The 27,178-nt window shown below is 42.8% G+C and overlaps 1 protein-coding gene across 1 annotated transcript in view; it reads right to left on the minus strand.

Annotated features, from left to right (window-relative positions):
- The window catches only part of LOC135546050 (D(2)-like dopamine receptor), a 46,769-nt gene that overhangs the window by 6,709 nt on the left and 12,882 nt on the right, over positions 1-27,178 (minus strand). Inside the window, exons 2-4 of the mRNA XM_064974150.1 lie at positions 23,901-24,211; positions 10,778-10,887; positions 7,828-7,964 (exon numbers count right to left, since the gene is read on the minus strand). Coding sequence (XP_064830222.1) covers positions 7,828-7,964; positions 10,778-10,887; positions 23,901-24,179 — 526 coding nt within the window. The 5' untranslated portion in view covers positions 24,180-24,211. The remainder of the gene's footprint in view (positions 1-7,827; positions 7,965-10,777; positions 10,888-23,900; positions 24,212-27,178) is intronic.

The raw sequence follows: 27,178 nt of genomic DNA on the forward strand, positions 1-27,178 counted from the left end.
TCTTAAAAATCCACCTCTCTAAAAACAAGTCTCTCACCGTTGCCGCCTGCTATAGACCCCCCTCTGCCGCCAGCTGTGCTCTGGACACCATATGTGAAATGATTGCCCCCCATTTATCTTCAGAGCTCGTGCTGCTAGGCGACCTAAAATGGAACATGCTTAACACCCCAGCCATCCTACAATCTAAACTAGATGCCCTAATCTCACACAAATTATCAATGAACCTACCAGGGACAACCCCAAAGCCATAAACACGGGCACCCTCATAGATATCATCCTAACCAACTTGCCCTCTAAATACACCTCTGCTGTTTTCAATCAAGCGATCACTGCCTCATTGCCTGCATCCGTAATGGGTCATCGGTCAAATGACCTCCACTCATCACTGTCAAACGCTCCCTGAAACACTTCAGCGAGCAGGCCTTTCTAATCGACCTGGCCGGGGTATCCTGGAAGATAATGATCTCATCCCGTCAGGAGAGGATGCCTGGTTATTTAAAAAAAAAATGCCTTCCCCACCATCTTAAATAAGCATGCCCCATTCAAGAAACTTTGAACCAGGAACAGATATAGCCCTTGGTTCTCTCCAGACCTGACTGCCCTTAACCAACACAAAAACCGCCTATGGCGTTCTGCATTAGCATCGAACAGATCCCGTGATATGCAACTTTTCAGTGAAGCTAGAAACCAATGTACACAGGCAGATAGAAAAGCAAAGGCTAGCTTTTTCAAGCCGAAATTTGCTTCCTGCAACACAAACTCAAAGAAGTTCTGGGACACTGTAAAGTCCATGGAGAATAAGAACACCTCCTCTCAGCTGCCCACTGCACTGAGGATAGGAAACACTGTCACCACCGATAAATCCACTATAATGGAGAATTTCAACAATAATTTTTCTACGGCTGGCCATGCTTTTCACCTGGCTACCCCTACCCCGGTCAACAGAACTGCACCCCCCCACCGCAACTCGCCCAAGCCTTCCCCATTTCTCCTCCTCCCAAATTCAGTCAGCTGATGTTCTGAAAGAGCTGCAAAATCTGAACCCCTACAAATCAGCCAGGCTAGACAATCTGGACCCTTTCTTTCTAAAAAATGATCTGCCAAAATTGTTGCAACCCCTATTACTAGCCTGTTCAACCTCTCTTTCGTGTCGTCTGAGATTCCCAAAGATTGGAAAGCAGCTGCGGTCATCCCCCTCTTCAAAGGGGGGGACAATCTTGACCCAAACTGCTACAAACCTATTTCTATCCTACTCTGCCTTTCTAAGGTCTTCGAAAGCCAAGTCAACAAACAGATTACCGACCATTTCGAATCCCACCATACCTTCTCCGCTATGCAACCTGGTTTCAGAGCTGGTCATGGGTGCACCTCAGCCATGCTCAAGGTCCTAAACGATAGCTTAACCGCCATCGATAAGAAACAATACTGTGCAGCCGTATTCATTGACCTGGCCAAGGCTTTTAACTCTGTCAATCACCACATCCTCATTGGCAGACTCGATAGCCTTGGTTTCTCAAATGATTGCCTCGCCTGGTTCACCAACTACTCTGATAGAGTTCAGTGTGTCAAATCGGAGGGCCTGTTGTCCGGGCCTCTGACAGTCTCTATGGGGGTGCCACAGGGTTAATTCTTGGACCGACTCTCTTCTCTGTATACATCATTGATGTCGCTCTTGCTGCTGGTGAGTCTCTGATCCACCTCTACGCAGACGACACCATTCTGTATACTTCTGGCCCTTCTTTGGACACTGTGTTAACAACCCTCCAGACAAGCTTCAATGCCATACAACTCTCCTTCCGTGGCCTCCAATTTCTCTTAAATACAAGTAAAACTAAATGCATGCTCTTCAACCGATCGCTGCCCGCACCTGCCCGCCCGTCCAACATCACTACTCTGGACGGTTTTGACTTAGAATATGTGGACTAGGTGTCTGGTTAGACTGTAAACTCTCCTTCCAGACTCACATCAAACATCTCCAATCCAAAGATAAATATAGAATTGGCTTCCTGTTTCGCAACAAAGCCTCCTTCACTCATGCTGCCAAACATACCCTTGTAAAACTGACCATCCTACCGATCCTCGACTTCGGCGATGTCATTTACAAAATAGCCTACAATACCCTATTCAATAAATTGGATGTAGTAGTCTATAACAGTGCCATCCGTTTTGTCACCAAAGCCCCATATACTACCCACCACTGCGACCTGTACGCTCTTGTTGGCTGGCCCTCGCTTCATACTCGTTGCCAAACCCACTGGCTCCAGGTCATCTACAAGACCCTGCTAGGTAAATTCCCCCCTTATCTCAGCTCGCTGGTCATCATAGCAGCACCCACGTGTAGCACGCGGTCCAGCAGGTATATCTCTCTGGTCACCCCCAAAACCAATTCTTCCTTTGGCCGCCAATCCTTCCAGTTCTCTGCTGCCAATGACTGGAACGAACTACAAAAATCTCTGAAACTGGAAACACTTAACTCCCTCACTAGCTTTAAGCACCAGATGTCAGAGCAGCTCACAGATTACTGCACCTGTACATAGCCCATCTATAATTTAGCCCAAAAACCTACCTCCCCCCTACTGTATTTATTTATTTATTTTGCTCCATTGCACCCCATTATTTCTATCTCTACTTTGCACATTCTTCCACTGCAAATCTACCATTCCAGTGTTTTACTTGCTATATTGTATTAACTTCGCCACCATGGCCTTTTTTTGCCTTTACCTCCCTTATCTCACCTCATTTGCTCACATTGTATATAGACTTATTTTTCTACTGTATGTTTGTTTTACTCCATGTGTAACCCCGTCCAGAGCAAAGGTTGAGGGAACAGACTCCTAAGCCAAAAGGACACTGACATCGGGAGGACGATCAGTGAGATGCGCCGGAGTAGTGCGTCATCGAGCAGTCTGGACGGTCCACGCAGAGAATCTTCGGAGACCATCCCCACGTAATTACATCATTATATTCTGACCCATAAGAGCGGCAGTTTGAGGCAAGGCTAGGGTTAAAATAGCATAGCTGACAAATTCACCCAAATGTATATTTCTCTCGTGCACTTTCTTTTTTCTCTCTCTCTTTGAAATCCCCATTTTGGGTAACACGCACCATAGTGTGTTGGCCCGTTATACCAAGTTCTAATCAATAGCCTATAATGTGTTTTGTCTATGTGTATCTTTCATCATCATTTTAGCTTTTTAGTAAATAAATATTCAACTAAGATTGGTGTGGTATGAACTCATTGGTGAGACCCGGGTCCGTGCAGATTCACGGGCTATACGACGTTCAGAACGAGATTGGTAGAGGCAACTGGTTAATTAGCGGCCGTGGTAAAATCGATATTCTAATATTCTTTGAGTTCATTTGGGAAATAGAAACTCAATAAAAACTAGTTTTCCTATGGTGTCCCAGGTTAATGAGTTAATAATTGCTTGATTCAGTTAATTAAAACAACTTCAGGAGTTTGTTCCTGTACAGGAACCAAATCAGCGGAAATTCCAGAGCGCCAACTAATTGTACTCGTTAAAACTCAAACTTTCATTAAAAATTCACATGTAGGGTACTCAATTCAAACCACACTCGTTGTGAATATAGCCAACATGTGTCACGACTTCCGCCGAAGTTGGCTCTCCTGCCCATTTGGGCGGTGCTCGGCGGTCGTTGTCACCATCCTATTAGCCACTACCGATCCCTTTTTCGTGTATCTGTTGGTTTTGTCTAATTGGTTTCACCTGTGTGTTGTTTAGTTTATTAGTGTTTGTATTTAATGTAGGTTGTCCCGCCCTTGTTTTGTGCGGGATTGTTTATTTTGTCATTTGTTTTGTCTGTTGGTGTTTGCTGTTTATTATTCTCCGGTTAGTCTTTATCCTGTGTTGGATATATTCACCCTGTCTGTATTTGGGTTGACCGTTGTTTATTTTGTTCACCGGAGAATAAAACTTTATTATCGCTATCTGCTCTCTGCGCCTGATTCCACCCACCTTGATTAGACGTGACAACATGTCAGATTTGTAAAATGCTTTTCGGCAAAAGCATGAGAAGCTATTATCCGATAGCATGCAGCCCCCAGAAACACACAGGGGACGTAAACAAAGAAATTAGCGTAGCCGGCGCTACCCAAAACGCAGAAATAAAATATAAACATTCATTACCTTTGACGAGATTCTTTGTTGGCACTCCTATATGTCCCATAAACATCACAATTGGGTCTTTTGTTTCGATTAAATCGGTCTATATATACCCAAAATGTCCATTTATGAACACTGTGAAATCCATGTAAAAAGGCACCTTTCCCAACGCAACATAATTTTAAAAAATTCATAAAGTTGCCTATAAACTTTGACAAAACACTTCAACCTACTTCTGTAATCCAAGTTTAGGTATTAGTAAATGTTAATAAACGATCAAATTGATCACGGAGCGATCTGTATTCAATAACTAGACGTTTACAAAACGAAGTCCAGTTCCCCACGGACATTTTTTTCAGTTGCGTACCTGAAGACCGGATGTGCTATTGACCAATCTAACCAAGGAAAAAGGGCCCTGGTAATCACAACACTGGCGACATCGTGTGGAATCTGTAGGAATTGCAAACACAGTTCCATCATTTATGACAAGCCTTAGACAATAATAAAAACTGGCGGATCAATTTTTTCTTTGTAGATTTTGTGATGAGGTTTTCTTGCGATTTTGACAACGGAACTTGTTCTGTTATAGTCACAGACACCATTGAACCAGTTCTAGAAACTTCAGAGTGTTTTCTATGCACACATACTAATCATATGCATATACTATATTCCTGGCATGAGTAGCAGGACGTTTAAAAGTTGTGCGATTTTTAACAGAATTTTGAAAAAAGTATCACGATCTCTAACAGGTTTTAATCACGCAATTAGAAACTTTAATCATTCGATGAACAACAGTCGTCACATTAACTAATACAACGTCACGACACTATTCACAAGAAGCATTGCCTGATGTGAACCATGCCTCGAACAAAAGAGAGCTCAGAATACCTAAAATTAAGAATTGTTGATTTGCATAAAGCTGGAAAGTTACAAAGGTATCTCTAAAAGCCTTGATGTTCATCAGTCCATGGTAAGACAAATTCTCTATAAATGGAGAAAGTTCAGTACTGTTGCTACTCTCCCTAGGAGTGACCGTCCTGCAAAGATAACTGCAAGAGCACAGTGTAGAATGCTCAATGAGGTTAAGAAGAATCCTAAAGTGTCAGCTAAAGACTTAAAGAAATCTCTGGAACATGCTATCATCTCCGTTGACGAGTCTACAATATGGAAAACACCAAAGAAGAATGGTGTGGAAGAATGGAAGGACATCACAGTAGAAGCCACTGCTGTTAAAAAAAACAAAAAAAATTAAGTTTGCAAAAGTGCACCTGGATGTTCCACAGCGCTACTGGCAAAATATTCTGTGGACTAAAGTTGAGTTGTTTGGAAAGAACACACAACACTGTGTGTGGAGAAAAAAAGGCACAGCACACCAACATAAAAACCTCATCAAAACTCTAAAGTATGGTGGAGGGAGCATCATGGTTAGGGGCTGCTTTGCTGCCTCAGGGCCTGAACAGCTTGCTATCATCGAAGGGTAAATGAATTCCCAAGTTTATCAAGACATTTTGCAGGAGAATGTTAGGCTATCTGTCCGCCAAATTAATCTCAACCGAAGTTGGGTGATGCATCATGACAACGACCCAAAACACAGATGTAAATCAACAACAGAATGGCTTCAACTGAAGCCCAGTCAGAGTTGGTTGAGGTCATTGCTGCCCAAAGCGGGTCAACCAGTTATTAAATCCAAGGGTTCACATAAGTTTTCCACCCTAAACTGTGAATGTGTACACGGTGTGTTCAATAAAGACATGAAAACGTATAATTGTTTGTGTGTTATTAGTTTAAGCAGAATGTTTGTCTATTGTTGTGACCTGCATGAAGCTCAGATTATTTGTTGGACCAATTTATGCAGAAAGTCAGGTATTTCCAAAGGGTTTACATACTTTTTCTTGCCACTGTATGTAAGGAGCCTTGCACGAGCGAACAGGAACAGCTCAATTGAGCAAGAGTCATTCTCTGTAGCATGAAGCAGGTTGATGTATAAGTACAACCCCTGGACAGGATACTATTCCATTGCAGTCTTATCCCCAATGTACCTCCTTAATTCTGAGTGCCAAGCTGAGACGCATCGGGTACCATATAAACAGGGTTTGGTATGGCTCAGCCGACGAGCGGTCTCCCAACCTTTCAATCTCAGGGTGGGTACTCTAACCACAAGGCAACGGAGTTGGTCAAAACAGTGCAAAATACATCAAATTGACATTTTGGATGAATATACAGTCGTGGGCAAAAGTTTGGAGAATAACACAAATATTAATTTCCACAAAGTTTGCTGCTTCAGGAGCTTTAGATATTTTTGTCAGTTTTGGTTTGTACACCCGCCTCTTGAGGATTGTTCTCAATGGGATCAAGGTCTGGGGAGTTTCCTGGCCATGGACCCAAAATATCGATGTTTTGTTCCCCGAGCAAGGTGCTCCATCATGCTGGAAAAGGTATTGTTCGTCACCAAACTGTTCCTGGATGGTTGGGAGAAGTTGCTCTCGGAGGATGTGTTGGTACCTTTCTTTATTCATGGCTGTGTTCTTAGGCAAAATTGTGACTGAGCCCACTCCCTTGGCTGAGAAGCAACCCCACACATGAATGGTCTCAAGATGCATTACTGTTGGCATGATACAGGACTGATGGTAGCACTCACCTTGTCTTCTCCGGACAAGCTTTTTTCCGGATACCCCAAACAATCGGAAAGGGGATTCATCAGAGAAATTGACTGTACCCCAGTCCTCAGCAGTCCAATCCCTTATCTTTTGCAGAATATCAGTCTGTCCCTGATGTTTTTTTCCTGGAGACAAGTGGCTTCTTTGCTGCCCTTCTTGACACCAGGCCATCCTCCAAAAGTGTTTGCCTCACTGTGCATGCAGATGCACTCACACCTGCCTGCTGACATTCTTGAGCAAGCTCTGTACTGGTGGTGCCCCAGCTGAATCCACTTTAGGAGACGGTCCTGGTGCTCGCTGGGCTTTTTTGGGCGCCCTGAAGCCTTCTTCACAACAATTGAATCGCTTTCCTTGAAGTTCTTGATGATCCAATACATTTTTGATTTAAGTGCAATCTTACCTGCAGCAATATCCTTGCCTTTGAAGCCCTTTTTGTGCAAAGCAATGATGACGGGATGTGTTTCCTTGCAGGTAACCATGGTTGACAGAGGAAGTACAATGATTCCAAGCACCACCATCTTTCTGAAGCTTCCAGTCTGTTATTCAAACTCAATTAGCATGACAGAGTGATTTCCAGCCTTGTCCTAGTCTACACTCGTGTTAACGAGAGAATCACTGACATGATGTCAGCTGGTCCTTTTGTGGCAGGGCTGAAATGCAGTGGAAATGTTTTTTGGGGGATTCAGTTAATTTGCATGGCAAATAGGGACTTTGCATCTAATTGCAATTCATGTAATCACTCTTCATATCATTCTGGAAAATATGCAAATTGGCATCATACAAACTGAGGCAGCAGAAAATGTATATTTGCGTCATTCTCAAAACTTTTGGCCACAACTGTACTCTGTGTTTGAAAGAGGAGCATTCCAACTAACCACCACACTGTTAACCCCCATTCACAGCAGTCATACAGTTTAGTATCACCTATCATTGTCAAATTGAGTCTCCTCCTTAGTGCCATGAAAGCCAAAACACAGTGGAAGCACTGTGCAATAGCACAGATTACAGTGCAGCAGAACAAGGTAGCTCACAGTTCCTGCTATTACCTGTGTTATTTAGGCCGAACAACAGGGGGCATGATATTGCAAAGGACAGAACCCACACCACTGAGATCATAACAGTGACTCGTCTTCTGGAGCTGTAGCGCGTGTTGTACAGCATGGGCATGGCGACTGCTGTGTATCTGTTGTGGAAGGAAGCAGATGGGAGAAAAGACAAGGGAAAAACACTGGCTTTTCTACTGTGCAGACTACACGTGGAGTAACAGACAACATCTTTCTCCATCTTCTCTTAGTAGGGACATCAGAGATGAATGGGTAGAAAAAAGGTGGGTAAACTCTGATATGATGGGAGACGACTAACATACAGTAAACGCAAAAAAACTCTAATTTAGCATAACAGGTAAATGCTATTCAGGAAATAAAACGGTGCTTAATGTGCATTAACCCGTGTGTATTAAATTTGTTTATATGAATTAACCCTCCACTACATCCCTGGTAGGGAACCTTATCAATTAACCTCTAGCCTGCTGTGTGACCTTATTAGTGAGTTAGAGAATTTCTACTTCCTAAGGATGTCAACTAACAGACTTACTTTATTGATATCATTGTAATTTGGTTTGGAACCTTAAGGTACGAAGGCGACTTAAGCACTTAAAGCTATAATCATTAGTTGCTAAATACACTGGACTTAGAAATGAATGATATCAAGCACCAGTCAAAAGTTTGGACACACCTACTCATTTAAGGAATTTTCTTTATTTTGACTATTTTTTACATTGTAGAATAATAGTGAAGATATCAAAACTATGAAATAACATATGGAATCATGTAGTAACCCAAAGTGTTAAACAAATGAACAAATATTTTATATTATTCAAAGTAGCCACCCTTTGCCTTGATGACAGCTTTGCACACTCTTGGGATTCTCTCAACAAGTTTCATAAGGAATCCAACAGTCTTGAAGGAGTTCCCACATATGCTGAGCACTTGTTGGCGGCTTTTCCTTCACTCTGCGGTCCAACTCATCCCAAACCATCTCAATTGGGATGAGGTCGGGTGATTTTGGAGGCCAGGTCATTTAATGCAGCACTCCATCACTCTCCTTATTGGTGAAATAGCCCTTCCACAGCTTGGAGGTGTGTTTTGGGTCATTGTCCTGTTGAAAAAAAAATGATAGTCCCACTAAGCGCAAACCAGAAGGGATGCCATATCGCTGCAGAATGCTGTGGTAGCCATGCTGGTTAAGTCTGCCTTAAATTCTAAATACATCACAGATAGTGTCACCAGCAAAGCACTCCCACACCATCACACCTCCTCCTCCATGCTTCACGGTGGGAACCACACATGTGAAGATCATCCGTTCACCTACTCTGCGTCTCACAAAGACAGCTGTTGGAACCAAAAATCTCAAATTTGGACTCATCAGACCAAAGGACAGATTTCCACCAGTCTAATGTCCATTGCTCGTGTTTCTTGGCCCAAGCAAGTCTCTTCTTCTTATTGGTGTCCTTTAGTAGTGGTTTCATTGCAGCAAGGCCTGATTCATGCAGTCTCCTCTGAACAGTTGATGTTGAGATGCGTCTGTTACTTGAACTCTGTGAAGCATTTATTTGGCTGTAATGAAGCATTTATTATAACTCTAATGAACGTATCCTCTGCAGCAGAGGTAACTCGGTCTTCCTTTCCTGTTGCTGTCCTCATAAGAGCCAGTTTCATCCTGATGGTTTTTGCGACTGCACTTGAAGAAACTTTAGAAGTTCTTGAAATATTCTGGATTGACTGACCTTCATGTCTTAAAGTAATGATGGACTGTAATTTTTCTTTACTTATTTGAGCTGTTCTTTACATAATATGGACTTGGTCTTTTACCAAATAGGGCTATCTTCTGTATATCACCCCTACCTTGTCACAACACAACTGATTGGCTCAAACGTATTAAGAAGATAAGAAATTCCACAAATGAACTTAACAAGGCACACCTGTTAGTTGAAATGCATTCCAGATGACTACCTCATGAAGCTGGTTGAGAGAATGCCAAGAGTATGCAAAACTGTCATCAAGGCAAAGGGTGGCTACTTTGAAGAATCTCACAAATATATTTTCATTTGTTTAACACTTTTTTGGTTACTACATGATTCCATGTGTTGTATTTCACAGTTCTGATATCTTCGATATTATTCTACAATGTAGAAAATATAAATAGTAAAGAAAAACCTTGGAATAAGTAGGTCTGTCCAAACCTTTGACTGGTACAGTCCATAATAACCATTGATTCTTGAAAAATATAATAATAATAATATTGTGAGCTTAGTTCCATTGTTGTACCCCATCAGAACCCAAAATTAGCTTGTTTTACTGCAATGTTTGTAAACAATGTAACTATAAACACCATATATAGCTTCAAATCACGGTAAAACTCTACATTTGATATCATGGAACGACAGTCCTTTCATCCATAGCTCTGTCTATGAATATGAGAGTGGTAGTTGTTTCAATTAAGGACTCTAGCTTTATGGGTACTCTTTATTCAATATTACAGATCATATGACACAGGACTAATTGTTAATCACAGGACTATATAGGACTATTCTATATAGGACTATTCTCTTACTCTAAAATAAGTATCTGCAGTATAAACAACTCCAAGATTTTCTGCACACATACTGAATGTGCAGACATTTTGTATTCAAATACAAATTACTTCAATAAATATTTAAATCACCTCTGAGTTATGTATTCACATAACCAAGGTGGTGTTCTGAACATGCATTTGAGTGACATGAAAATCAGTGAAGTGGAAAATCATTCAAAATGAAAAGTGGCATACTGCATAGTCCATAAATAATGGCATTGGTATTCAATAGAAAGTACCAGCTGGGTTATGCAAGTAGGCCTTTTAGGCCCAGACTCCAATGAATTTGCTTAAAGATTTTCACTGCAAATCCACAACGGCACCTGCCTCCAGCCACGATTCAACAATTTCAAGAACACTTACCGATCAATGCTGATAGCACAGAGATTGAGGATGCTTGCAGTGCACATCATGACATCTAGGGTGACAAAGATGTCACAGTGGATTTTACTAAACCTCCACTCTCCCACCACCTGAAAGAAAGATGTTCCAACATTTAGAGACAACAGAAATATTTGTTTTATCCCCCTTAAGCTCCGGCTCAAACACTGACTGTTTTTCAGTTGCAGTTCAGTCAGATACTAAAAAGCACACCTTACATGTTCCTGAATAAATGTGCTTATCTTTTCAGCTGTTCTCATGAATCTTCCAATGCCTGCTCCATTCACCATCAAACAATTCTAAAAACCTGTTTTTGCTGTGTCATTACTGGGTATTGTGTGTAGATTGATGAGGGGAAAAACAATTTCCATTTTAGAATAAGGCTGTAACGTAACAAAACGTGGAAAAAGTCAAGGGGTCTGAATACCTTCCGAAATCAATGTATATACAGTATATACACATAGTGTATTCTGATATTTTCATGACAGACTGACCTGGTGAATACAGGTGAAAATGATGATCTGCTATTGATGTCCCTTGTTAAATCCACTTCAAATCAGTGTAGATGAGGGAAGGAGACAGGTTAAAGAAGGATTTCTAAGCCTCGAGACAATTGAGACATGGATTGTGTACATGTGCCATTCAGATGGTGAATGGTTAAGATACAAGATTTAAGTGCCTTTGAACAGGGTATGGTAGTAGGTGCCAGGCACACTGGTTTGAGTATGTCAAGAACTGCAACGTTACTGGGTTGACGACGCTTAACAGTTTCCTGTGTGTATCAAGAATGGCCCACCACCCAATGGACATTCAGCCAACGGCAGGCCAGTTGTCGAAAATTTGTCATTGATTAACAAGGACAAAGGAGGCAGACACAAATTGTGCAGAGCAGCAGAGGGGCTGTTAGTCAACTAACAGTCAAGAACAACATTGGTGCCCAAAGACCCATAAAAGAAAGCACAACTCATTGTACATTGACACAAATGGGTTATGGCAGCGGATGACCTGACAGAGTTCCACTTCTTTCAGCAAAAAACAAGACTCTGCGGTTGCAGTGGGCTCAGGAACGAAAACATTGGAGAATTGGAAAAACATTGCCTGGTCTGATGAATCTCGGTTCCTGCCGTTTCACGCAGATGGGAGGACCCTAACCCTAACCCTAGAAAAACCAAAAGGAGTACATGTATCCATCACGAAGGGTGTCAACATTGCAGGCTTACGGTGGTGGTGTGAGGTGTGTTTTTAATGGCACACGTTGGGCCCCTTCATAAAGGTGGGGCAATGTTTGAATGCTACAGGATATTTGAACAACATTGCCATCAGGTGCATCCCAGCATGGCAGCAAGGATTGTCCAGAAATGGCTCCACAAACATTACAGTGAATTGAGCTTATTGCAGTGGCCTGCCCAGTCACCAGATCTCAATTCAATTGCATCTGTGGAATGAGATGGAACAAGCTATTCACTACTAGCCAATTTGACACAACTGTGGGATGCATTAGAGTCAATGTGGTCCAGCATCCCTGTGGAACGCTTGACACCTTGTAGAGCCCATGCCCCGACAAATGGAGTCTGTTCTGGAGGGAAAAGGGAGGAATTGCAACTCAATATGAGGAAGGTGTTCCTAATGTTTGGTATAGTCAGTGTATATTAACTCAGTGCCAAGTTTATTAGGTACAGCCAACTAGTACTGGGTCAGATCCTCTTTTGCCTCCAGAAGTTATCACTTTTCTATTTATTCCTTATGTTATTTTTATTTATATATTTTTTCTACTATTTCTCTTTTTTCATTATTATTGTTGGGAAGGGCCCATAAGTAAGCATTTCACTGTTTACGTAGCACATGACAAATACAATTTGATTTGAACAGCCTTAATTCTTCAGAGCATGGGTTGATTCTATTTTCAAACATTTCTCAATTGGTATCAAAGGGACCTAACGTTTGCCAGGAAAACATTCCCCACACCATTACACAACCAGCATGTACCATTGGCATCAGGCAGTATGGGGCCATGGACTCATGCTGCTCACGCCAAATCCTGACTCTACAATCAGCATGACGCACAGGAACTGGGATTTGTCAGACCAGGCAATGTTTTTCCACTCCTCAATTGTCCAGTATTGGTGATCTCGTGCCCACTGGAGCCGCTGATAGGAGTGGAACCCGGTGTTGTTGTCTGCTGTGATAGCCCACAAGGACCGACGAGTTGTGCATTCCGAGATGCTGTTCTGCACACCACAGTTGTATTGAGCCGTTATTTGCCTGTCTGTGGCCAGCCTGTTGGCCTGCACGATTCTTGCCATTCTCCTTCAACTTCAACGAGCTGTTTTCGGCCCATAGGACTGCCGCTGACTGGATGTTTTCTGTTTGTTGCACCATTGTTGATAAACCCTAGACATTGTTGTGGGTGAAAAGCCAAGGAGTCTGGTCGTTTCTGAGATACTGGAACTGGCGCAGCAGGCACAGACGATCAATACAGTACCACGCTCAATGTCTCTTAGGTCACTCAATTTGCCCATTCTAAAGTTCAATCGAACAGTAACAGAATGCCTTGATGCGTGTCCGCCTGCTTTTTATAGCAAGCAAATCGTTTTGTTTTTTTTTGCAAACGGGGTGGTGTACCTAATAAACTGGCCACTGAGTGAATGTATGTACACACACAACTGGTAAAAAGTTTTAGAACACGTTTTAGAACTGAACTCATTCAAGGGTTTTTCTTTATTTTTACTATTGTCTACATTGTAGTAAAGACATCAAAACATATGGAGTCATGTAGTTAAATCAAAATATATTTATATTTGAGATTATTCAAATAGCCACCCTTTGTCTTGATGACAGCTTTGTAGACTCTTGGAATTCTCTCAACCAGCTTCACCTGGAAGGCTTTTCCAACAGTCTTGAAGGAGTTCCCACATATGCTGAGAACTTGTTGGGTGCTTTCCCTTCACACTTTTTTGGTCACTACATGATTCCCTATGTGTTATTTCATAGTTTGATGTCTTCACTATCATTCTACAACAGAGAAAATGTGAAAAATAAAGAAAAACCCTTGAATAAGTAGGTGTCCTAAAACTTTGACTGGTAGAGTGTGTGATATATATATATATATATATATTGTAGCAGGCTCAATAATGCACCAGTACCACAACTAGAACGCAAATGGGGAGTTTATTAGGGATTTTTGTACACTGGGGAAAAGGGTGGGATTTAAATTATTTCACAGTCCACAAACCGGTCTCGTTGTCCGTTCCGTTCTCCAGGGGTAATCCTAAAACTCGGGTCCTCAGCCAATCCTGTTTGGTACACAAGGGGGGTAATCAGACAGTCCAGGTCACAACGGGTTAACACACAGATATTGTTCTCTCTTCTCCCACTCTTCATCACGCACACTTTGCTATCCATTCTCTGCCCCTTTGTGCCGGCTGCTTCCTATTTTATCCCCAAGCACTCCCTGGCTTAATGATCCACAGTCTCTCCTCATTGGGGCAGGAAGTCCATATAAGACGTATATTGGGCGTGGAGCCAGCGGGCTGCAAGATATCTCCCTTCAATGACCACTCCCCTCACCTCTCCCTGCTGTCTTCCCCACACACACCCCAGCTCCGACCGGGAGGGAGGGGCGGTCCAGCTCCCTAGAGCATCCCTTCTGGAGAGGGCATCGGCATTTCCATGGGCTGCACCTGATCTGTGGATGACAGGAAAAGCAAAGGGCTGTAAGGATAGGAACCAGCGGATGACCTGGGCGTTACTGTCCTTATTCGGTGACATACAAACCAGTGGTGCATGGTCCGTTATGAGGGTGAAGTGCCGTCACAATAAGTAATACTTCAGCGTATCCAGCGCCCACTTGATCACTAGATATTCTTTTGCCACAGTGGAATATCTTTGTTCCCGCAGCAACAGCTTCCAGCTAATGTACATGACTGGGTGTTCCTCACCTTCTTGTAGCTGTGACAGGACTGCACCCACCCCTGTTTCGGACACATCGGGCTGTACCACCAGTGGTTTGGAGAAGTCGAGGGTCACCAGCACGGGTCCAGAACAGAATGCTCCCTTTAGGTCCTGGAAGACTTTCTCCATCTCCTCGGTCCACGTCACTTGAGCGGGCAGATGGCTCCTGGACAGATCTGTAAGGGGGCTGGCTAGGGAGGCAAAGTGGGGAATACATCTCCGGTAATAACTTGTCAACCCCACAAACGTGCGTAGCTGCTTCTTGGTGAGGGGGCGAGGCCAGTCCCGAATCGCCTCCGCTTTCCTTACCTGGGGTTTGACACGTCCCCTCGGGATCGTGTACCCAGGATATTTAGCCTCCCGTAGGCCGAGCATACAATTCTTTGGGTTTGCTGTTAGCCCCACATCCCGTAAGGCCTGCAGTACCACGCTCACCTATTTTAGATGTGTCTCCCACTCGCTCCCATGGATCACACTATTGTCGATGTATGCCACCGCGTACCGATGGGGGCGGAGAACCCGGTCCATCATCCTCTGGAAGGTGGCCAGGGCCCCGTGCAGCCCAAAGGACAGCTTCTTGTAATGGAACAGCACGCCAGGGGTGGCAAAAACAGCTTTCTCCCGTGTCTCGGGAGTTGAGGGCACCTGCCAATAACCCTTCGTCAGGTTGAGCGTGCTGATAAATCAGGCGGTCCCTAGCCATTCCATTAATTCATCAACTCAAGGCATGGTGTAGGTCTGACCCGATCTGACCCTATAGTTAACTTCACCCACCTTCTCAATGACTTCGTATGGGAACAACACTTTGTCTTCTGGCTGGAAGTCCCTTCGTTGTGCCCCTCTGTTGTACACCCGCGCTTGGGCCTCCTGTATGTGTTCCCATACCAGGGGCCACAGGGTTGCCATGCGGTCTATCAAGTCTTCCACGTGCTCCACCAAAAGCGTGCCTTGAGCCTGTCTAAGGTCTTCGACACCCATAGGTGAGCCCCAAGAAGGTGGGAGTGCGCCAACTGTAGAACAGATGGTACAAAGGGACGGGGCACCAACAACAACTCCATATATTCGTCATTCTTCTTCACGACCTGACATAGCAACTTTTTCTTTATAGAAAAATGGGGCATCGCCTCGTTGCGGCAGGAAGTCCATATAAGGCTCGGGGGTATGTGTGTGTGTGTGTGTGTGTGTGTGTGTGTGTGTGTGTGTGTGTGTGTGTGTGTATGTATATATATATATATATATATATATATATACATACACACACACGGCAGTGTATTAAATACTTGTTCTCCCCACTGTATGTATGTATATATATAAACCCCGAGCCTTATATGGACTTCCTGCCCCAAAGAGGCGATGACCCATTTTTCTATAAAGAAAAAGTTGCTATATCAGGTCTTATATGTTTATATACACGCACACACACACACACACACACACACACACACACACACACACACACACACACACACACACACACACACACACACACACACACACACATATATAAAACAAACAAACAAACAAACAAACAAACAAACTTGACAAAAAAAAGAAGCGTCCACTCACTGTAAACAGCATTTATTTTCAGCAAATTTAACATGTAAATATTTGTAGGAACATAACAAGGTTCAACAACCGACATAAACTGAACAAGTTCCACAGACATGGGACTAACAGAAATTGAATAATGTGTCCCTGAACAAAGGGGGGGGGGGTCAAAATCAAAAGTAAGTCAGTATCTGGTGTGGCCACCAGCTGCATTAAGTACTGCAGTGCATCTCCTCCTCGTGGACTCCACCAGATTTGACAGTCCTTGCTGTGAGATGTTACCAAACTCTTCCACCAAGGCGCCTGCAAGTTCCCGGACATTTCTGAGGGGAATGGCCCTAGCCCTCACCCTCCGATCCAACAGGTCCCAGGCGTGCTCAATGGGATTGAGATCTGGGCTCTTCGCTGGCCATGGCAGAACACTGACATTCCTGTCTTGCAGGAAATCACGCATGAACGAGCAGTATGGCTGGTGGCATTGTCATGCTGGAGGGTCATGTCAGGATGAGCCTGCAGGAAGGGTACCAGATGAGGGAGGAGGATGTCTTCCCTGTAATGCACAGCGTTGAGATTGCCTGCAATGACGACAAGGTCAGTTTGATGATGCTGTGACACACCACCCCAGACCATGATGGACCCTCCATCTCCAAATTGATCCCACTCCAGAGTACAGGCCTCGGTGTAACGCTCATTCCTTTGATGATATATGCATATCTGACCATCACCCCTGGTGAGACACAACTGTGACCCGTCAGTGAAGAGCACTTTTTGCCAGTCCTGTCTGGTCCAGCGACGGTGGGTTTGTGCCCACAAGCAACGTTGTTGCCGGTGATGTCTGGTGAGGACTTGCCTTACAACAGGCCGACAAGCCTTCAATCCAGCCTATTGCGGACAGTGTGAGCACTAATGGAGGGATTGTGTGTTCCTGGTGTAACTCTGACAGTTTGTTGCCATCCTGGTCCTGTCCCGCAGGTGTGATGTTCGAATGTACCGATCCTGTGCAGGTGTTACACGTGGTCTGCCACTGTGAGGATGATCAGCTGTCCGACCGTCTCACTGTAGCTCTGTCTTGGGTTTCTCACAGTACGGACATTGCAATTTATTGCCCTGGCCACATCTGCAGTCCTCATGCCTCCTTGCAGCATGCCTAAGGCACATTCACGCAGATGAGCAGGGACCCTGGGCATCTTTCTTTTGGAGTCAGTAGAAAGGCCTCTTTAGTGTCCTACGTTTTCATACTGTGACCTTAATTGCCTGCCGTCTGTAAGCTGTTAGTGTCTTAACGGCCGTTCCACAAGTGCATGTTCATTAATTGTTTATGGTTCACTGAACAAACATGGGAAACAGTGTTTAACCCCTTGACAATGAAGATCTGTGAAGTTATTTGGCTTTTTATGAATTATCTTCGAAAGACAGTGCCCTGAAAAAGGGAAGTTAATTTTTTGCTGAATTTATACATACATAACATTACACACACACACATTCAAAAGTTTGAGGTCACAGACATTTTTTGTCAAATAAATAACGTCAAATTGATCAGAAATACAGTGTAGACATTGTTAATGTTGTAAATGACTATTGTAGCTGGAAACAGCAGATTTTTTAAATGGAATATCTACATAGGCATAGAGGCCCATTATCAGCAAACATCACTCCTGTGCTCCAATGGCACGTTGTGTTAGATAATCCAAGTTTATTATTTTAAAAGGCTAATTGATCATTAGAAAACCCTTTTGCAATTATGTTAGCACAGCTGAAAACTTGAATATCTGGAGCATCAGCATTTGTGGGTTCGATTACAGGTTCAAAATAGCCAGAAACAAAGTACTTCCTTCTGAAACTCGTCAGTCTATTCTTGTTCTGAGAAATGAAGGTTGTTCCATGCGAGAAATTACCAAGAAACTGAAGATCTCGTACAACACTGTGCACTACTCACTTCACATAACAGTGCCAACTGGCTCTAACCAGAATAGAAAGCGGAGTGGGAGTCTCAGGTGCACAAAAGAGCAAGAGGAAAAGTACATTAGTGTGTCTAGTTTGAGAAACAGAAGCCTCAACTGACAGCTTCATTAAATAGCACCTGCAAAATACCAGTCTCAACGTCAACAGTGAAGAGGCGATTCCGGGATGCTGGCCTTCTAGGCAGAGTTCCAAAGAAAAAGACATATCTTAGACTGGCCAATAAAAATAAAATATTAAGATGGGCAAAAGAACACAGACACTGGACAGAGGAACAATGCCAGCATCCCAGAGTCGCCTCTTCACTGTTGATGTTGAGACTGGTGTTTGAATGTAAGCTTACGGACAATGTCAAACGTGATATAGCGAAGCACCCGAGTGAGTTGGGTGCGCAATTACGCAGGTACTTTCCCTAAACGGATGACATGCCCTGCCTCCAGTCCACTTACCGATATCTGAACAAGAGAGCCTCTTACAAATTGCAACAAGCAGTTCTGTGAAAATTTAATTTAAATTAGAAGCCACTACCAGATTTCTGGATTGGGCTGCGCTCAGAGTATCCTGCCTTGGCAAATCTCGCTGTTAAGACACTGATGCCCTTTGCAACCACATACCTACAGTGGGGCAAAAAAGTATTTAGTCAGCCACCAATTGTGCAAGTTCTCCCACTTAAAAAGATAAGAGGCCTGTAATTTCCATCATAGGTACACTTCAACTATGACAGACAAAATGAGGGGAAAAAATCCAGAAAATCACATTGTAGGATTTTTAATGAATTTATTTGCAAATTATGGTGGAAAATAAGTATTTGGTCAATAACAAAAGTTTATCTCAATACTTCGTTATATACCCTTTGTTGGCAATGTGCATCCTTTCAAGCACACCCTTCTCATTAACCTGTGGTGAGTTATTGACAATTTCCGATGAACAAATAAGGTTTTATATGTAAAATGGTTAATAAAAGAGCAAAAATGTTGATTATTTGTACATTATTATTTGTGCCCTTCCCACCAGCCGGGTTGTGAAAAAAACTCTTTATGTTTAATAAATGTATCGTATAGTGCGTGTGTGGCAGGCTTACATTGATGGCAAAAAACAACCCTTGCACTAGAGGGGGTAGGCAGCTGGAGGTTGAATGTTTGAAGAGGTACGGGACAATAACAAATATGGGAACCACTGTTCTAGACGATTCGGTGCTTTGAACTTTGTGGCAACAGTTTGGGGAAGGCCCATTCCTGTTTCAGCATGATAATGCTCCAGTGCACAAAGCGAGGTCCATACAGAAATGGTTGGTGTGAAAGAACTTGACTGGCCTGCACAGAGCCCTGACATCAACCACATCGAAAACCTTTAGAATGAATTGGAACGCCAAGTTCCAGGCCTAATCACAAAACCTCACTAATGCTTGTGGCTGAATGGAAGCAAGTCCCCACCGCAATGTTCCAACATCTAGTGGAAAGCCTTCCCCTAAAAGTGGAGGCTGTTATAGCAGCAAAGGCAGGGACCAACTCCATATTATTGCACATGATTTTGGAATGAGATGTCAGACGAGCAGGTGTCCACATACTTTTGGTCATGACAGAGAGAGAGAGATTTTAATAACGAGTAGCCGATGCTTCTACTTCATTCCCAAGAGCCTGATGAACCCATTCGTATTCACAAACCACCTCCACTCTCTACATGAACAGGGCTGCCATGGTCTAGCTACTAGCTAATATCCCCGCATGACTGACAGTGCGCTTCGAAGCCTGCCCATCGTGGCAGATCCTAAGCCTTTCCCCTGCACCACTACTGAGAGTGGTGCTTTGCTTCTCACTCAATCATATTGGAGTCGTCAAGCTCAGAGATATCTGCATCTCACCTTTTTCTTTTTTTAAACAGCCAGAACTGCGAAGCCGCTCTCACGGAGACCTGTCTGATTAATCTCTGTCCTGAGGCAGTGTGTTATTAATTATGCCAAACTCAGGCTTGAAGAGGGTTATGTCTTTGCTCCTGGTTGTCAGTCTGCAGCCCTGCCAGTGATTAAAGAATGATCTGACAAACATAATGAGAGACTCTTTATACCAGGCTCCACAAATCAGCCTCCTAACACACCTCCCAAACTGGTGGAAATGGAGATCATTATGAACACCCATAGACATCATGGTAAGGGCTTATTGGAAACATATATCTACCTTCACCATGAGATAAGTGATGCTGGAAAATGTTGGATCGATTTGGTCGGTGACTGCCCTGACATCGTAAAAATAAAACGTAGCGAGAAATCCAATTGCTATGTTAACGTCAACTGCGGCCCGATACATATTTTCTGATTTAGTCCTGACGTTTTGTTTCTCTCATTTTGCGCGGGGATTGTACATTAGATCTCGCACTTTCTCAGAAATGTCAACATTTCGTTTGCCATCTGCACAGACACTTTGTTTAACATACTGTGAGACTGGCTGGGAGGAGAGAAGCTAAGCATCTTTCCCAGCTGCTCATCAAAGCCAATAAACATCTGAAGACCTAAGGTCATCTAGCATATGTCAAGAAGAGGCTCTTAATATACCACATTTGGCGTGGTCGAACTAAGGCGTAACATATTCATAATTAATGCAAATGTAGCATTTAGCGAGAAAGGGCAACAGTGCTCCTGCAGCAGACTGTGACCAACACATTACCACAGCTTGTTGTTAGACTAGGAAGATAAATGAACCTGAACAAGATCTCAGCAAGATGAAAACAAATAGACAATGGTCACGCAGCAAATTACAATGTTCTCCCGGGAGAGGGACGATAATCCAAAACACGGCATTGTAATAAAAGATCAACGTGTTTATTTTCGTTGTGTCGAAGCATAATCCTACATGACATCTCTGTTCTCTGCTAGAAATCGAACGTTTCATGAGTGTGAATCATCCCAAAAAATCCACCAGTTTCACTTAAGGGCAGTGCTTATTCTCATGCTAACACTAAGCCCTTGTTATGTTGCCAAGCTGCAGCCTACTGCATAAAACGCACAGATTTTAATTTGTGCCATTTCCATAGCATTGTAAAGGCTGGTTATGCTACTATTAGTCGGTAAGACAAATAAAGGGATTAGTGCACAACAAACCATCAAATCTCCTTAACTTCTTGTTAAACCTGTACTAATCCACACGACCTTAAACTTGGTATCCTTTGGAATACAATTGAGAGGCCCGTTTGAAGGGAGCTGAGGGTCACTGTGGAAAGGTTGTGTAACGAGTTAGACTACTGTATGTGGCATTTCTCAACTTTTAGTCAGATGTAGTCTAGCGGTTTAGAGCGTTGGACCAGTAACCAAAAGGTTGCTGGTTTGAATCCCCGAGCCAACTACGTGAAAAATATGTCAATGTGCCCTTGAGCAAGGCACTTAACACCGATTGTTCCTGTAAATTGCTCTGGATAAGAGCATCTGCAAAATGACAAGATTTTTAAATGTAAGTAGACCAGAGGAGAATTATTGCCGTTTTCTTGGATGCTAGAGCAAGAGATCAAGTCACAGTTTTTCTCCCGAGCACACGACAGACTATAATTTTAGAGTGTAACTTAATAGCCCTGGTAAATCAGGAGGCAGGCTCATTGATACACACATAGGAGGATTATTTCGCTGTAGTCTTGGATAGCCTCTCACGTCACTTGCCAAAGACCACGGTAAAAAAATAACATCCTAACACAGCGAGGTAAAACAAGGAGTTTTTCCTCCGAAACCTGTACTACTTCCTGCTCTCAATTGATTTACTGGAATGAGGTTATTGTATTGCTGCCCAAGGCTACCGTTCTGCTGTTTTACGTCGCAAATGTCACTGGGCATTGATTCAACCTTACGTGGTTTACACAGCACACACCTAGATCACACAAGACAGTTTTAAAAGTCACATCACAAGATAATACATAATAATTCACCAATGTTGTCTAACCTAGCTATAGCTGGGAAATGAGTACATACACTACCATTTAAAAGTGTGGGGTCACTTAGAAATGTCCTCGTTTTTGAAAGAAAAGCACATTTTCTGTCCATTAAAATAACTTCAAATTGATCAGAAACACAGCGTAAACATTGTTAATGTTGTAAATTAATATTGTAGCTGGAAACAGTAGATTTTTTAAAATGGAATATCTACATAGGCCAATTATCAGCAGCCATCACTCCTGTGTTCCAATGGCAGGTTGTGTTAGCCTTTTAAAATGATAAAATTGGATTAGCTAATTGATCATTAGAAAACCCTTTTGCAATTATATTAGCACAGCTGAAAACTGTTGTCCTGATTAAAGAAGCAATAAAACTGGGCTTCTTTAGACTCGGTGAGTATCTGGAGCATCAGCATTTGTGGGATCGATTACAGGCTCAAAATGGACAGAAACAAAGACCTTTCTTCTGAAAATCATCAGTCTATTATTTTTTTGAGAAATGAAGGCTATACCATGCAAGAAATTGACAAGAAACTGAAGATCTAGTACAACGCTGTGTAATACTCCCTTCACAGAACAGCGCAAACGGGCTCTAACCAGAATAGATAGAGGAGTTTGAGGCCCCGGTGCACAACAGAGCAAGAGGACAAGTACACATTTATAAATTATCTTTGAAAGACAGGGTCCTGAAAAAGTTTCTTTTTTTTGATGAGTTTAGATAGCTTTGTAGGTACAGTGCCATTTATTTTCATGATGTGAATTTATTAATTTCCTCACTTTGCTCAAACTTAAATTGTCTGACCTCCTGTATACAGTAGACATTTGATCAACATTACATCCTATTTGCTACAGTGATAACTTTTTATTGAGTGACTGATTAAACTGTCAGTTATAATATGCAATGCTATTTTCCACAATTTAATGCTGATGCCATCTTAATTATTATCTTAAATTCCATAATTACATTGTATGGAACCATAATTACTTACATATTTTCTTGTTGACAGGGAAACATTTTTGATGGATTTAAACTTTAATATTTTATTGCGTGGTAAATTGGCATCATAAAATGCAATAACATTTATGTACTTTTTTTAAATGGCAGAGCTATTATTTCTCATGCACTTTTAAGCCACGCAGAACATTTTATTTGTAATATCTCAATTGTATTTATTACTCATTTAGTTAAAGATGTTAATTTTAAACAGTTATGTGGAGAAGATACACAATGAAAACAGACACACATTGCATTCACATTGTTCCAGCAATGGTAGTTGTTGCCTTTATCCTTTCTGTTTGTGTAATGCTCACAGACCGACATCTTGGGAAAGCTGTTGCATTACCAGACCTTTAATAAAGGAGCACTGTGAATATATTCTTTTCAGATCAATAATGTGGCCCTAAAGGTTTGTTTTCATTTTGGAGGACTGAGGAGGGTCAATGCAAGGGCAAAATCCAAGAGGAAGGGTAAAAGGAACCCTGATTGGCATAAGCGTAATCAAACAACCTCTTGTTTATGTGCATTTGTTTTGCTTCAGCTATGTATGCAATTTGCTGTGCAACCTCATCTGAAAGAATACTACACTGCACCTTTAAGCCTTTAGCCAATGACAAATGTGAATGAGTGTACAGGAAGCCTACCTCCAGCAACCACAGGGTAAAAAACGAAACTGTATCTTTAGCTTCAAGCCTTTCTGCCAATGAAAAAGCATGCGTGGGTGTGTATTTAACCTACCTCCAGATAGACCACCCAGGGCATAACCAAGGTGGCCACCAGCAGGTCAGCCACGGCCAGGCTGACGATCAGGTAATTGGTGGTGGACTGGAGGGCCTTCTCCCTGGACACGGCCATGCACACCAACACATTGCCAAAGACGATGACGAGGATGAGCAGCGTCAGGAGCATGGCATAGTAATTGTACGGGTGCTTCTGCCCACTCTCCGTGTCATTGAAGCTCCCATTCCCATTGTCCCTGAAACTCTCATTGTAGGCATACTGTGTGAGGACATCCATTAGCTGTGAGTGACGAAGGCCGAGAACGGGCCCTGAAATGGACACAAAGAAAAAGAGAGATAATTTGCATATTTAGCTTTAATTACAAGAGCTGTGTGTGTGTGTGTAAAATACATAAATTGGGGATTGCGCATTTACTTGATTGTCTTCATCTCTCTCTACGTGTGTGCATTTTTTTGTGTGTACGTGTGCGTGCATTCGTGTCTGTGTGAATGCACGCATCTGTGTGTACGACGGTGTGCGCCGTACATGAGGAACTTTTTCGACTCAGCAGCCGAGAGGTTGGCTCTGGGATTCTATCCCCCTCTCTCTCGCTCCCCCTTCCTCACGTGCTCCTGCCTACCTGAAAGCATTGCACCGGGGACCCAGGCCTGTGCCTTTACCCTGCAGATGCCCTGTGCTGTCTGATCTCATTTATTTGCCCGCTCCAATTCTTTATTTATGAGAGATTGTTCTCACTGCTGTCCTGAAAGCTTGTGTTTGAACTGGTTGTCCTTGCAGTGCTCACTGGGGCAGTAACAGCATCCAGCCGTATCCCTGCAGCGCATCATGTGCGCTTATTCCAAGATGAGAGATAGCTAGCCGTTGCTACTATCTCCCAAACGCATACACAGAGCTCAGGGTGTGCTAGGAGGTTGAAGTCAGGGGGCTAATCCTGAAGGTCGTACAGATAAAACTAGTGGATTGTGTCAAGGTATAACCAGACATTCAGACCCTATGGTCCACTAGGAGCTAAAATGAATAAGCCAAGCCAGATATGACCATTGATTGACAATCCATGGATTTACAGATTTTTGTTGTCGTTTTGAAAACCATAGAGATGCAATATCATACGTTCTATTGAATTCTATTGCTGATAACCTTTATAAGAAACACAGTGTGTTTCTAGTAGTGTCTCCTCTCCGGCATCGTTTGACATCAAATGACTCCATATCCAATCATAAGCTGACCGCATAACCTTGACCTACATCATTCATGAGCAGGTGACCTGCCATGAAGTGCTGACCTGGATGAACACTCAATGACCCCTGTCTAACCACAAGCATCCATACACCCTGCATAGCCTGCTATATGTCTTACTCCCATAGCAGCACAGATGACTGGGGCCTAGATAGAAGATGATGATTGGTATATACAGTGCCTTGCGAAAGTATTTGGCCCCCTTGAACTTTGCAACCTTTTGCCACAATTCAGGCTTCAAACATAAAGATATAAAACTGTATTTTTTTGTAAAGAATCAACAACAAGTGGGACACAATCATGAAGTGGAACGACATTTATTGGATATTTCAAACTTTTTTAACAAATCAAAAACTGAAAAATTGGGCGTGCAAAATTATTCAGCCCCTTTACTTTCAGTGCAGCAAACTCTCTCCAGAAGTTCAGTGAGGATCTCTGAATGATCCAATGTTGACCTAAATGACTAATGATGATAAATACAATCCACCTGTGTGTAATCAAGTCTCCGTATAAATGCACCTGCACTGTGATAGTCTCAGAGGTCCGTTAAAAGCGCAGAGAGCATCATGAAGAACAAGGAACACACCAGGCAGGTCCGAGATACTGTTGTGAAGAAGTTTAAAGCCGGATTTGGATACAAAAAGATTTCCCAAGCTTTAAACATCCCAAGGAGCACTGTGCAAGCGATAATATTGAAATGGAAGGAGTATCAGACCACTGCAAATCTACCAAGACCTGGCCGTCCCTCTAAACTTTCAGCTCATACAAGGAGAAGACTGATCAGAGATGCAGCCAAGAGGCCCATGATCACTCTGAATGAACTGCAGAGATCTACAGCTGAGGTGGGAGACTCTGTCCATAGGACAACAATCAGTCGTATATTGCACAAATCTGGCCTTTATGGAAGAGTGGCAAGAAGAAAGCCATTTCTTAAAGATATCCATAAAAAGTGTTGTTTAAAGTTTGCCACAAGCCACCTGGGAGACACACCAAACATGTGGAAGAAGGTGCTCTGGTCGGATGAAACCAAAATTGAACTTTTTGGCAACAATGCAAAACGTTATGTTTGGCGTAAAAGCAACACAGCTCATCACCCTGAACACACCATACCCACTGTCAAACATGGTGGTGGCAGCATCATGGTTTGGGCCTGCTTTTCTTCAGCAGGGACAGGGAAGATGGTTAAAATTGATGGGAAGATGGATGGAGCCAAATACAGGACCATTCTGGAAGAAAACCTGATGGAGTCTGCAAAAGACCTGAGACTGGGACGGAGATTTGTCTTCCAACAAGACAATGATCCAAAACATAAAGCAAAATCTACAATGGAATGCTTCAAAAATAAACATATCCAGGTGTTAGAATGGCCAAGTCAAAGTCCAGACCTGAATCCAATTGAGAATCTGTGGAAAGAACTGAAAACTGCTGTTCACAAATGCTCTCCATCCAACCTCACTGAGCTCGAGCTGTTTTGCAAGGAGGAATGGGAGAAAAAAAATCTCGATGTGCAAAACTGATAGAGACATACCCCAAGCGACTTACAGCTGTAATCGCAGCAAAAGGTGGCGCTACAAAGTATTAACTTAAGGGGGCTGAATAATTTTGCACGCCCAATTTTTCAGTTTTTGATTTGTTAAAAAAGTTTGAAATATCCAATAAATGCCGTTCCACTTCACGATTGTGTCCCACTTGTTGTTGATTCTTCACAAACAAATAGTTTTATATCTTTATGTTTGAAGCCTGAAATGTGGAAAAAGGTCGCAAAATTCAAGGGGGCCGAATACTTTCGCAAGGCACTGTACCAGCTGTTCGGGGAAAATGCCAGATGGGCTGATCTTTAGCCCAGTGGGCTTGCAAAATGTTTATTTTATTGCTGAATTATCATTATTTGGCCAATAATGGGGCCTTGAGGAAAAAAATTGGACAGTGTGGGGGCCTCAAGTCATAAAATGGTCCGGTGTGTTAAATGCTTGGGCTGATTTCTGGTCACATTCTGCCCTTGTCCGAGATAGTCATTATACTGCATACCCATTTTACCT

Source organism: Oncorhynchus masou, chromosome 9 (assembly GCF_036934945.1).
Source record: "Oncorhynchus masou masou isolate Uvic2021 chromosome 9, UVic_Omas_1.1, whole genome shotgun sequence".
Taxonomy (NCBI): domain Eukaryota; kingdom Metazoa; phylum Chordata; class Actinopteri; order Salmoniformes; family Salmonidae; genus Oncorhynchus; species Oncorhynchus masou.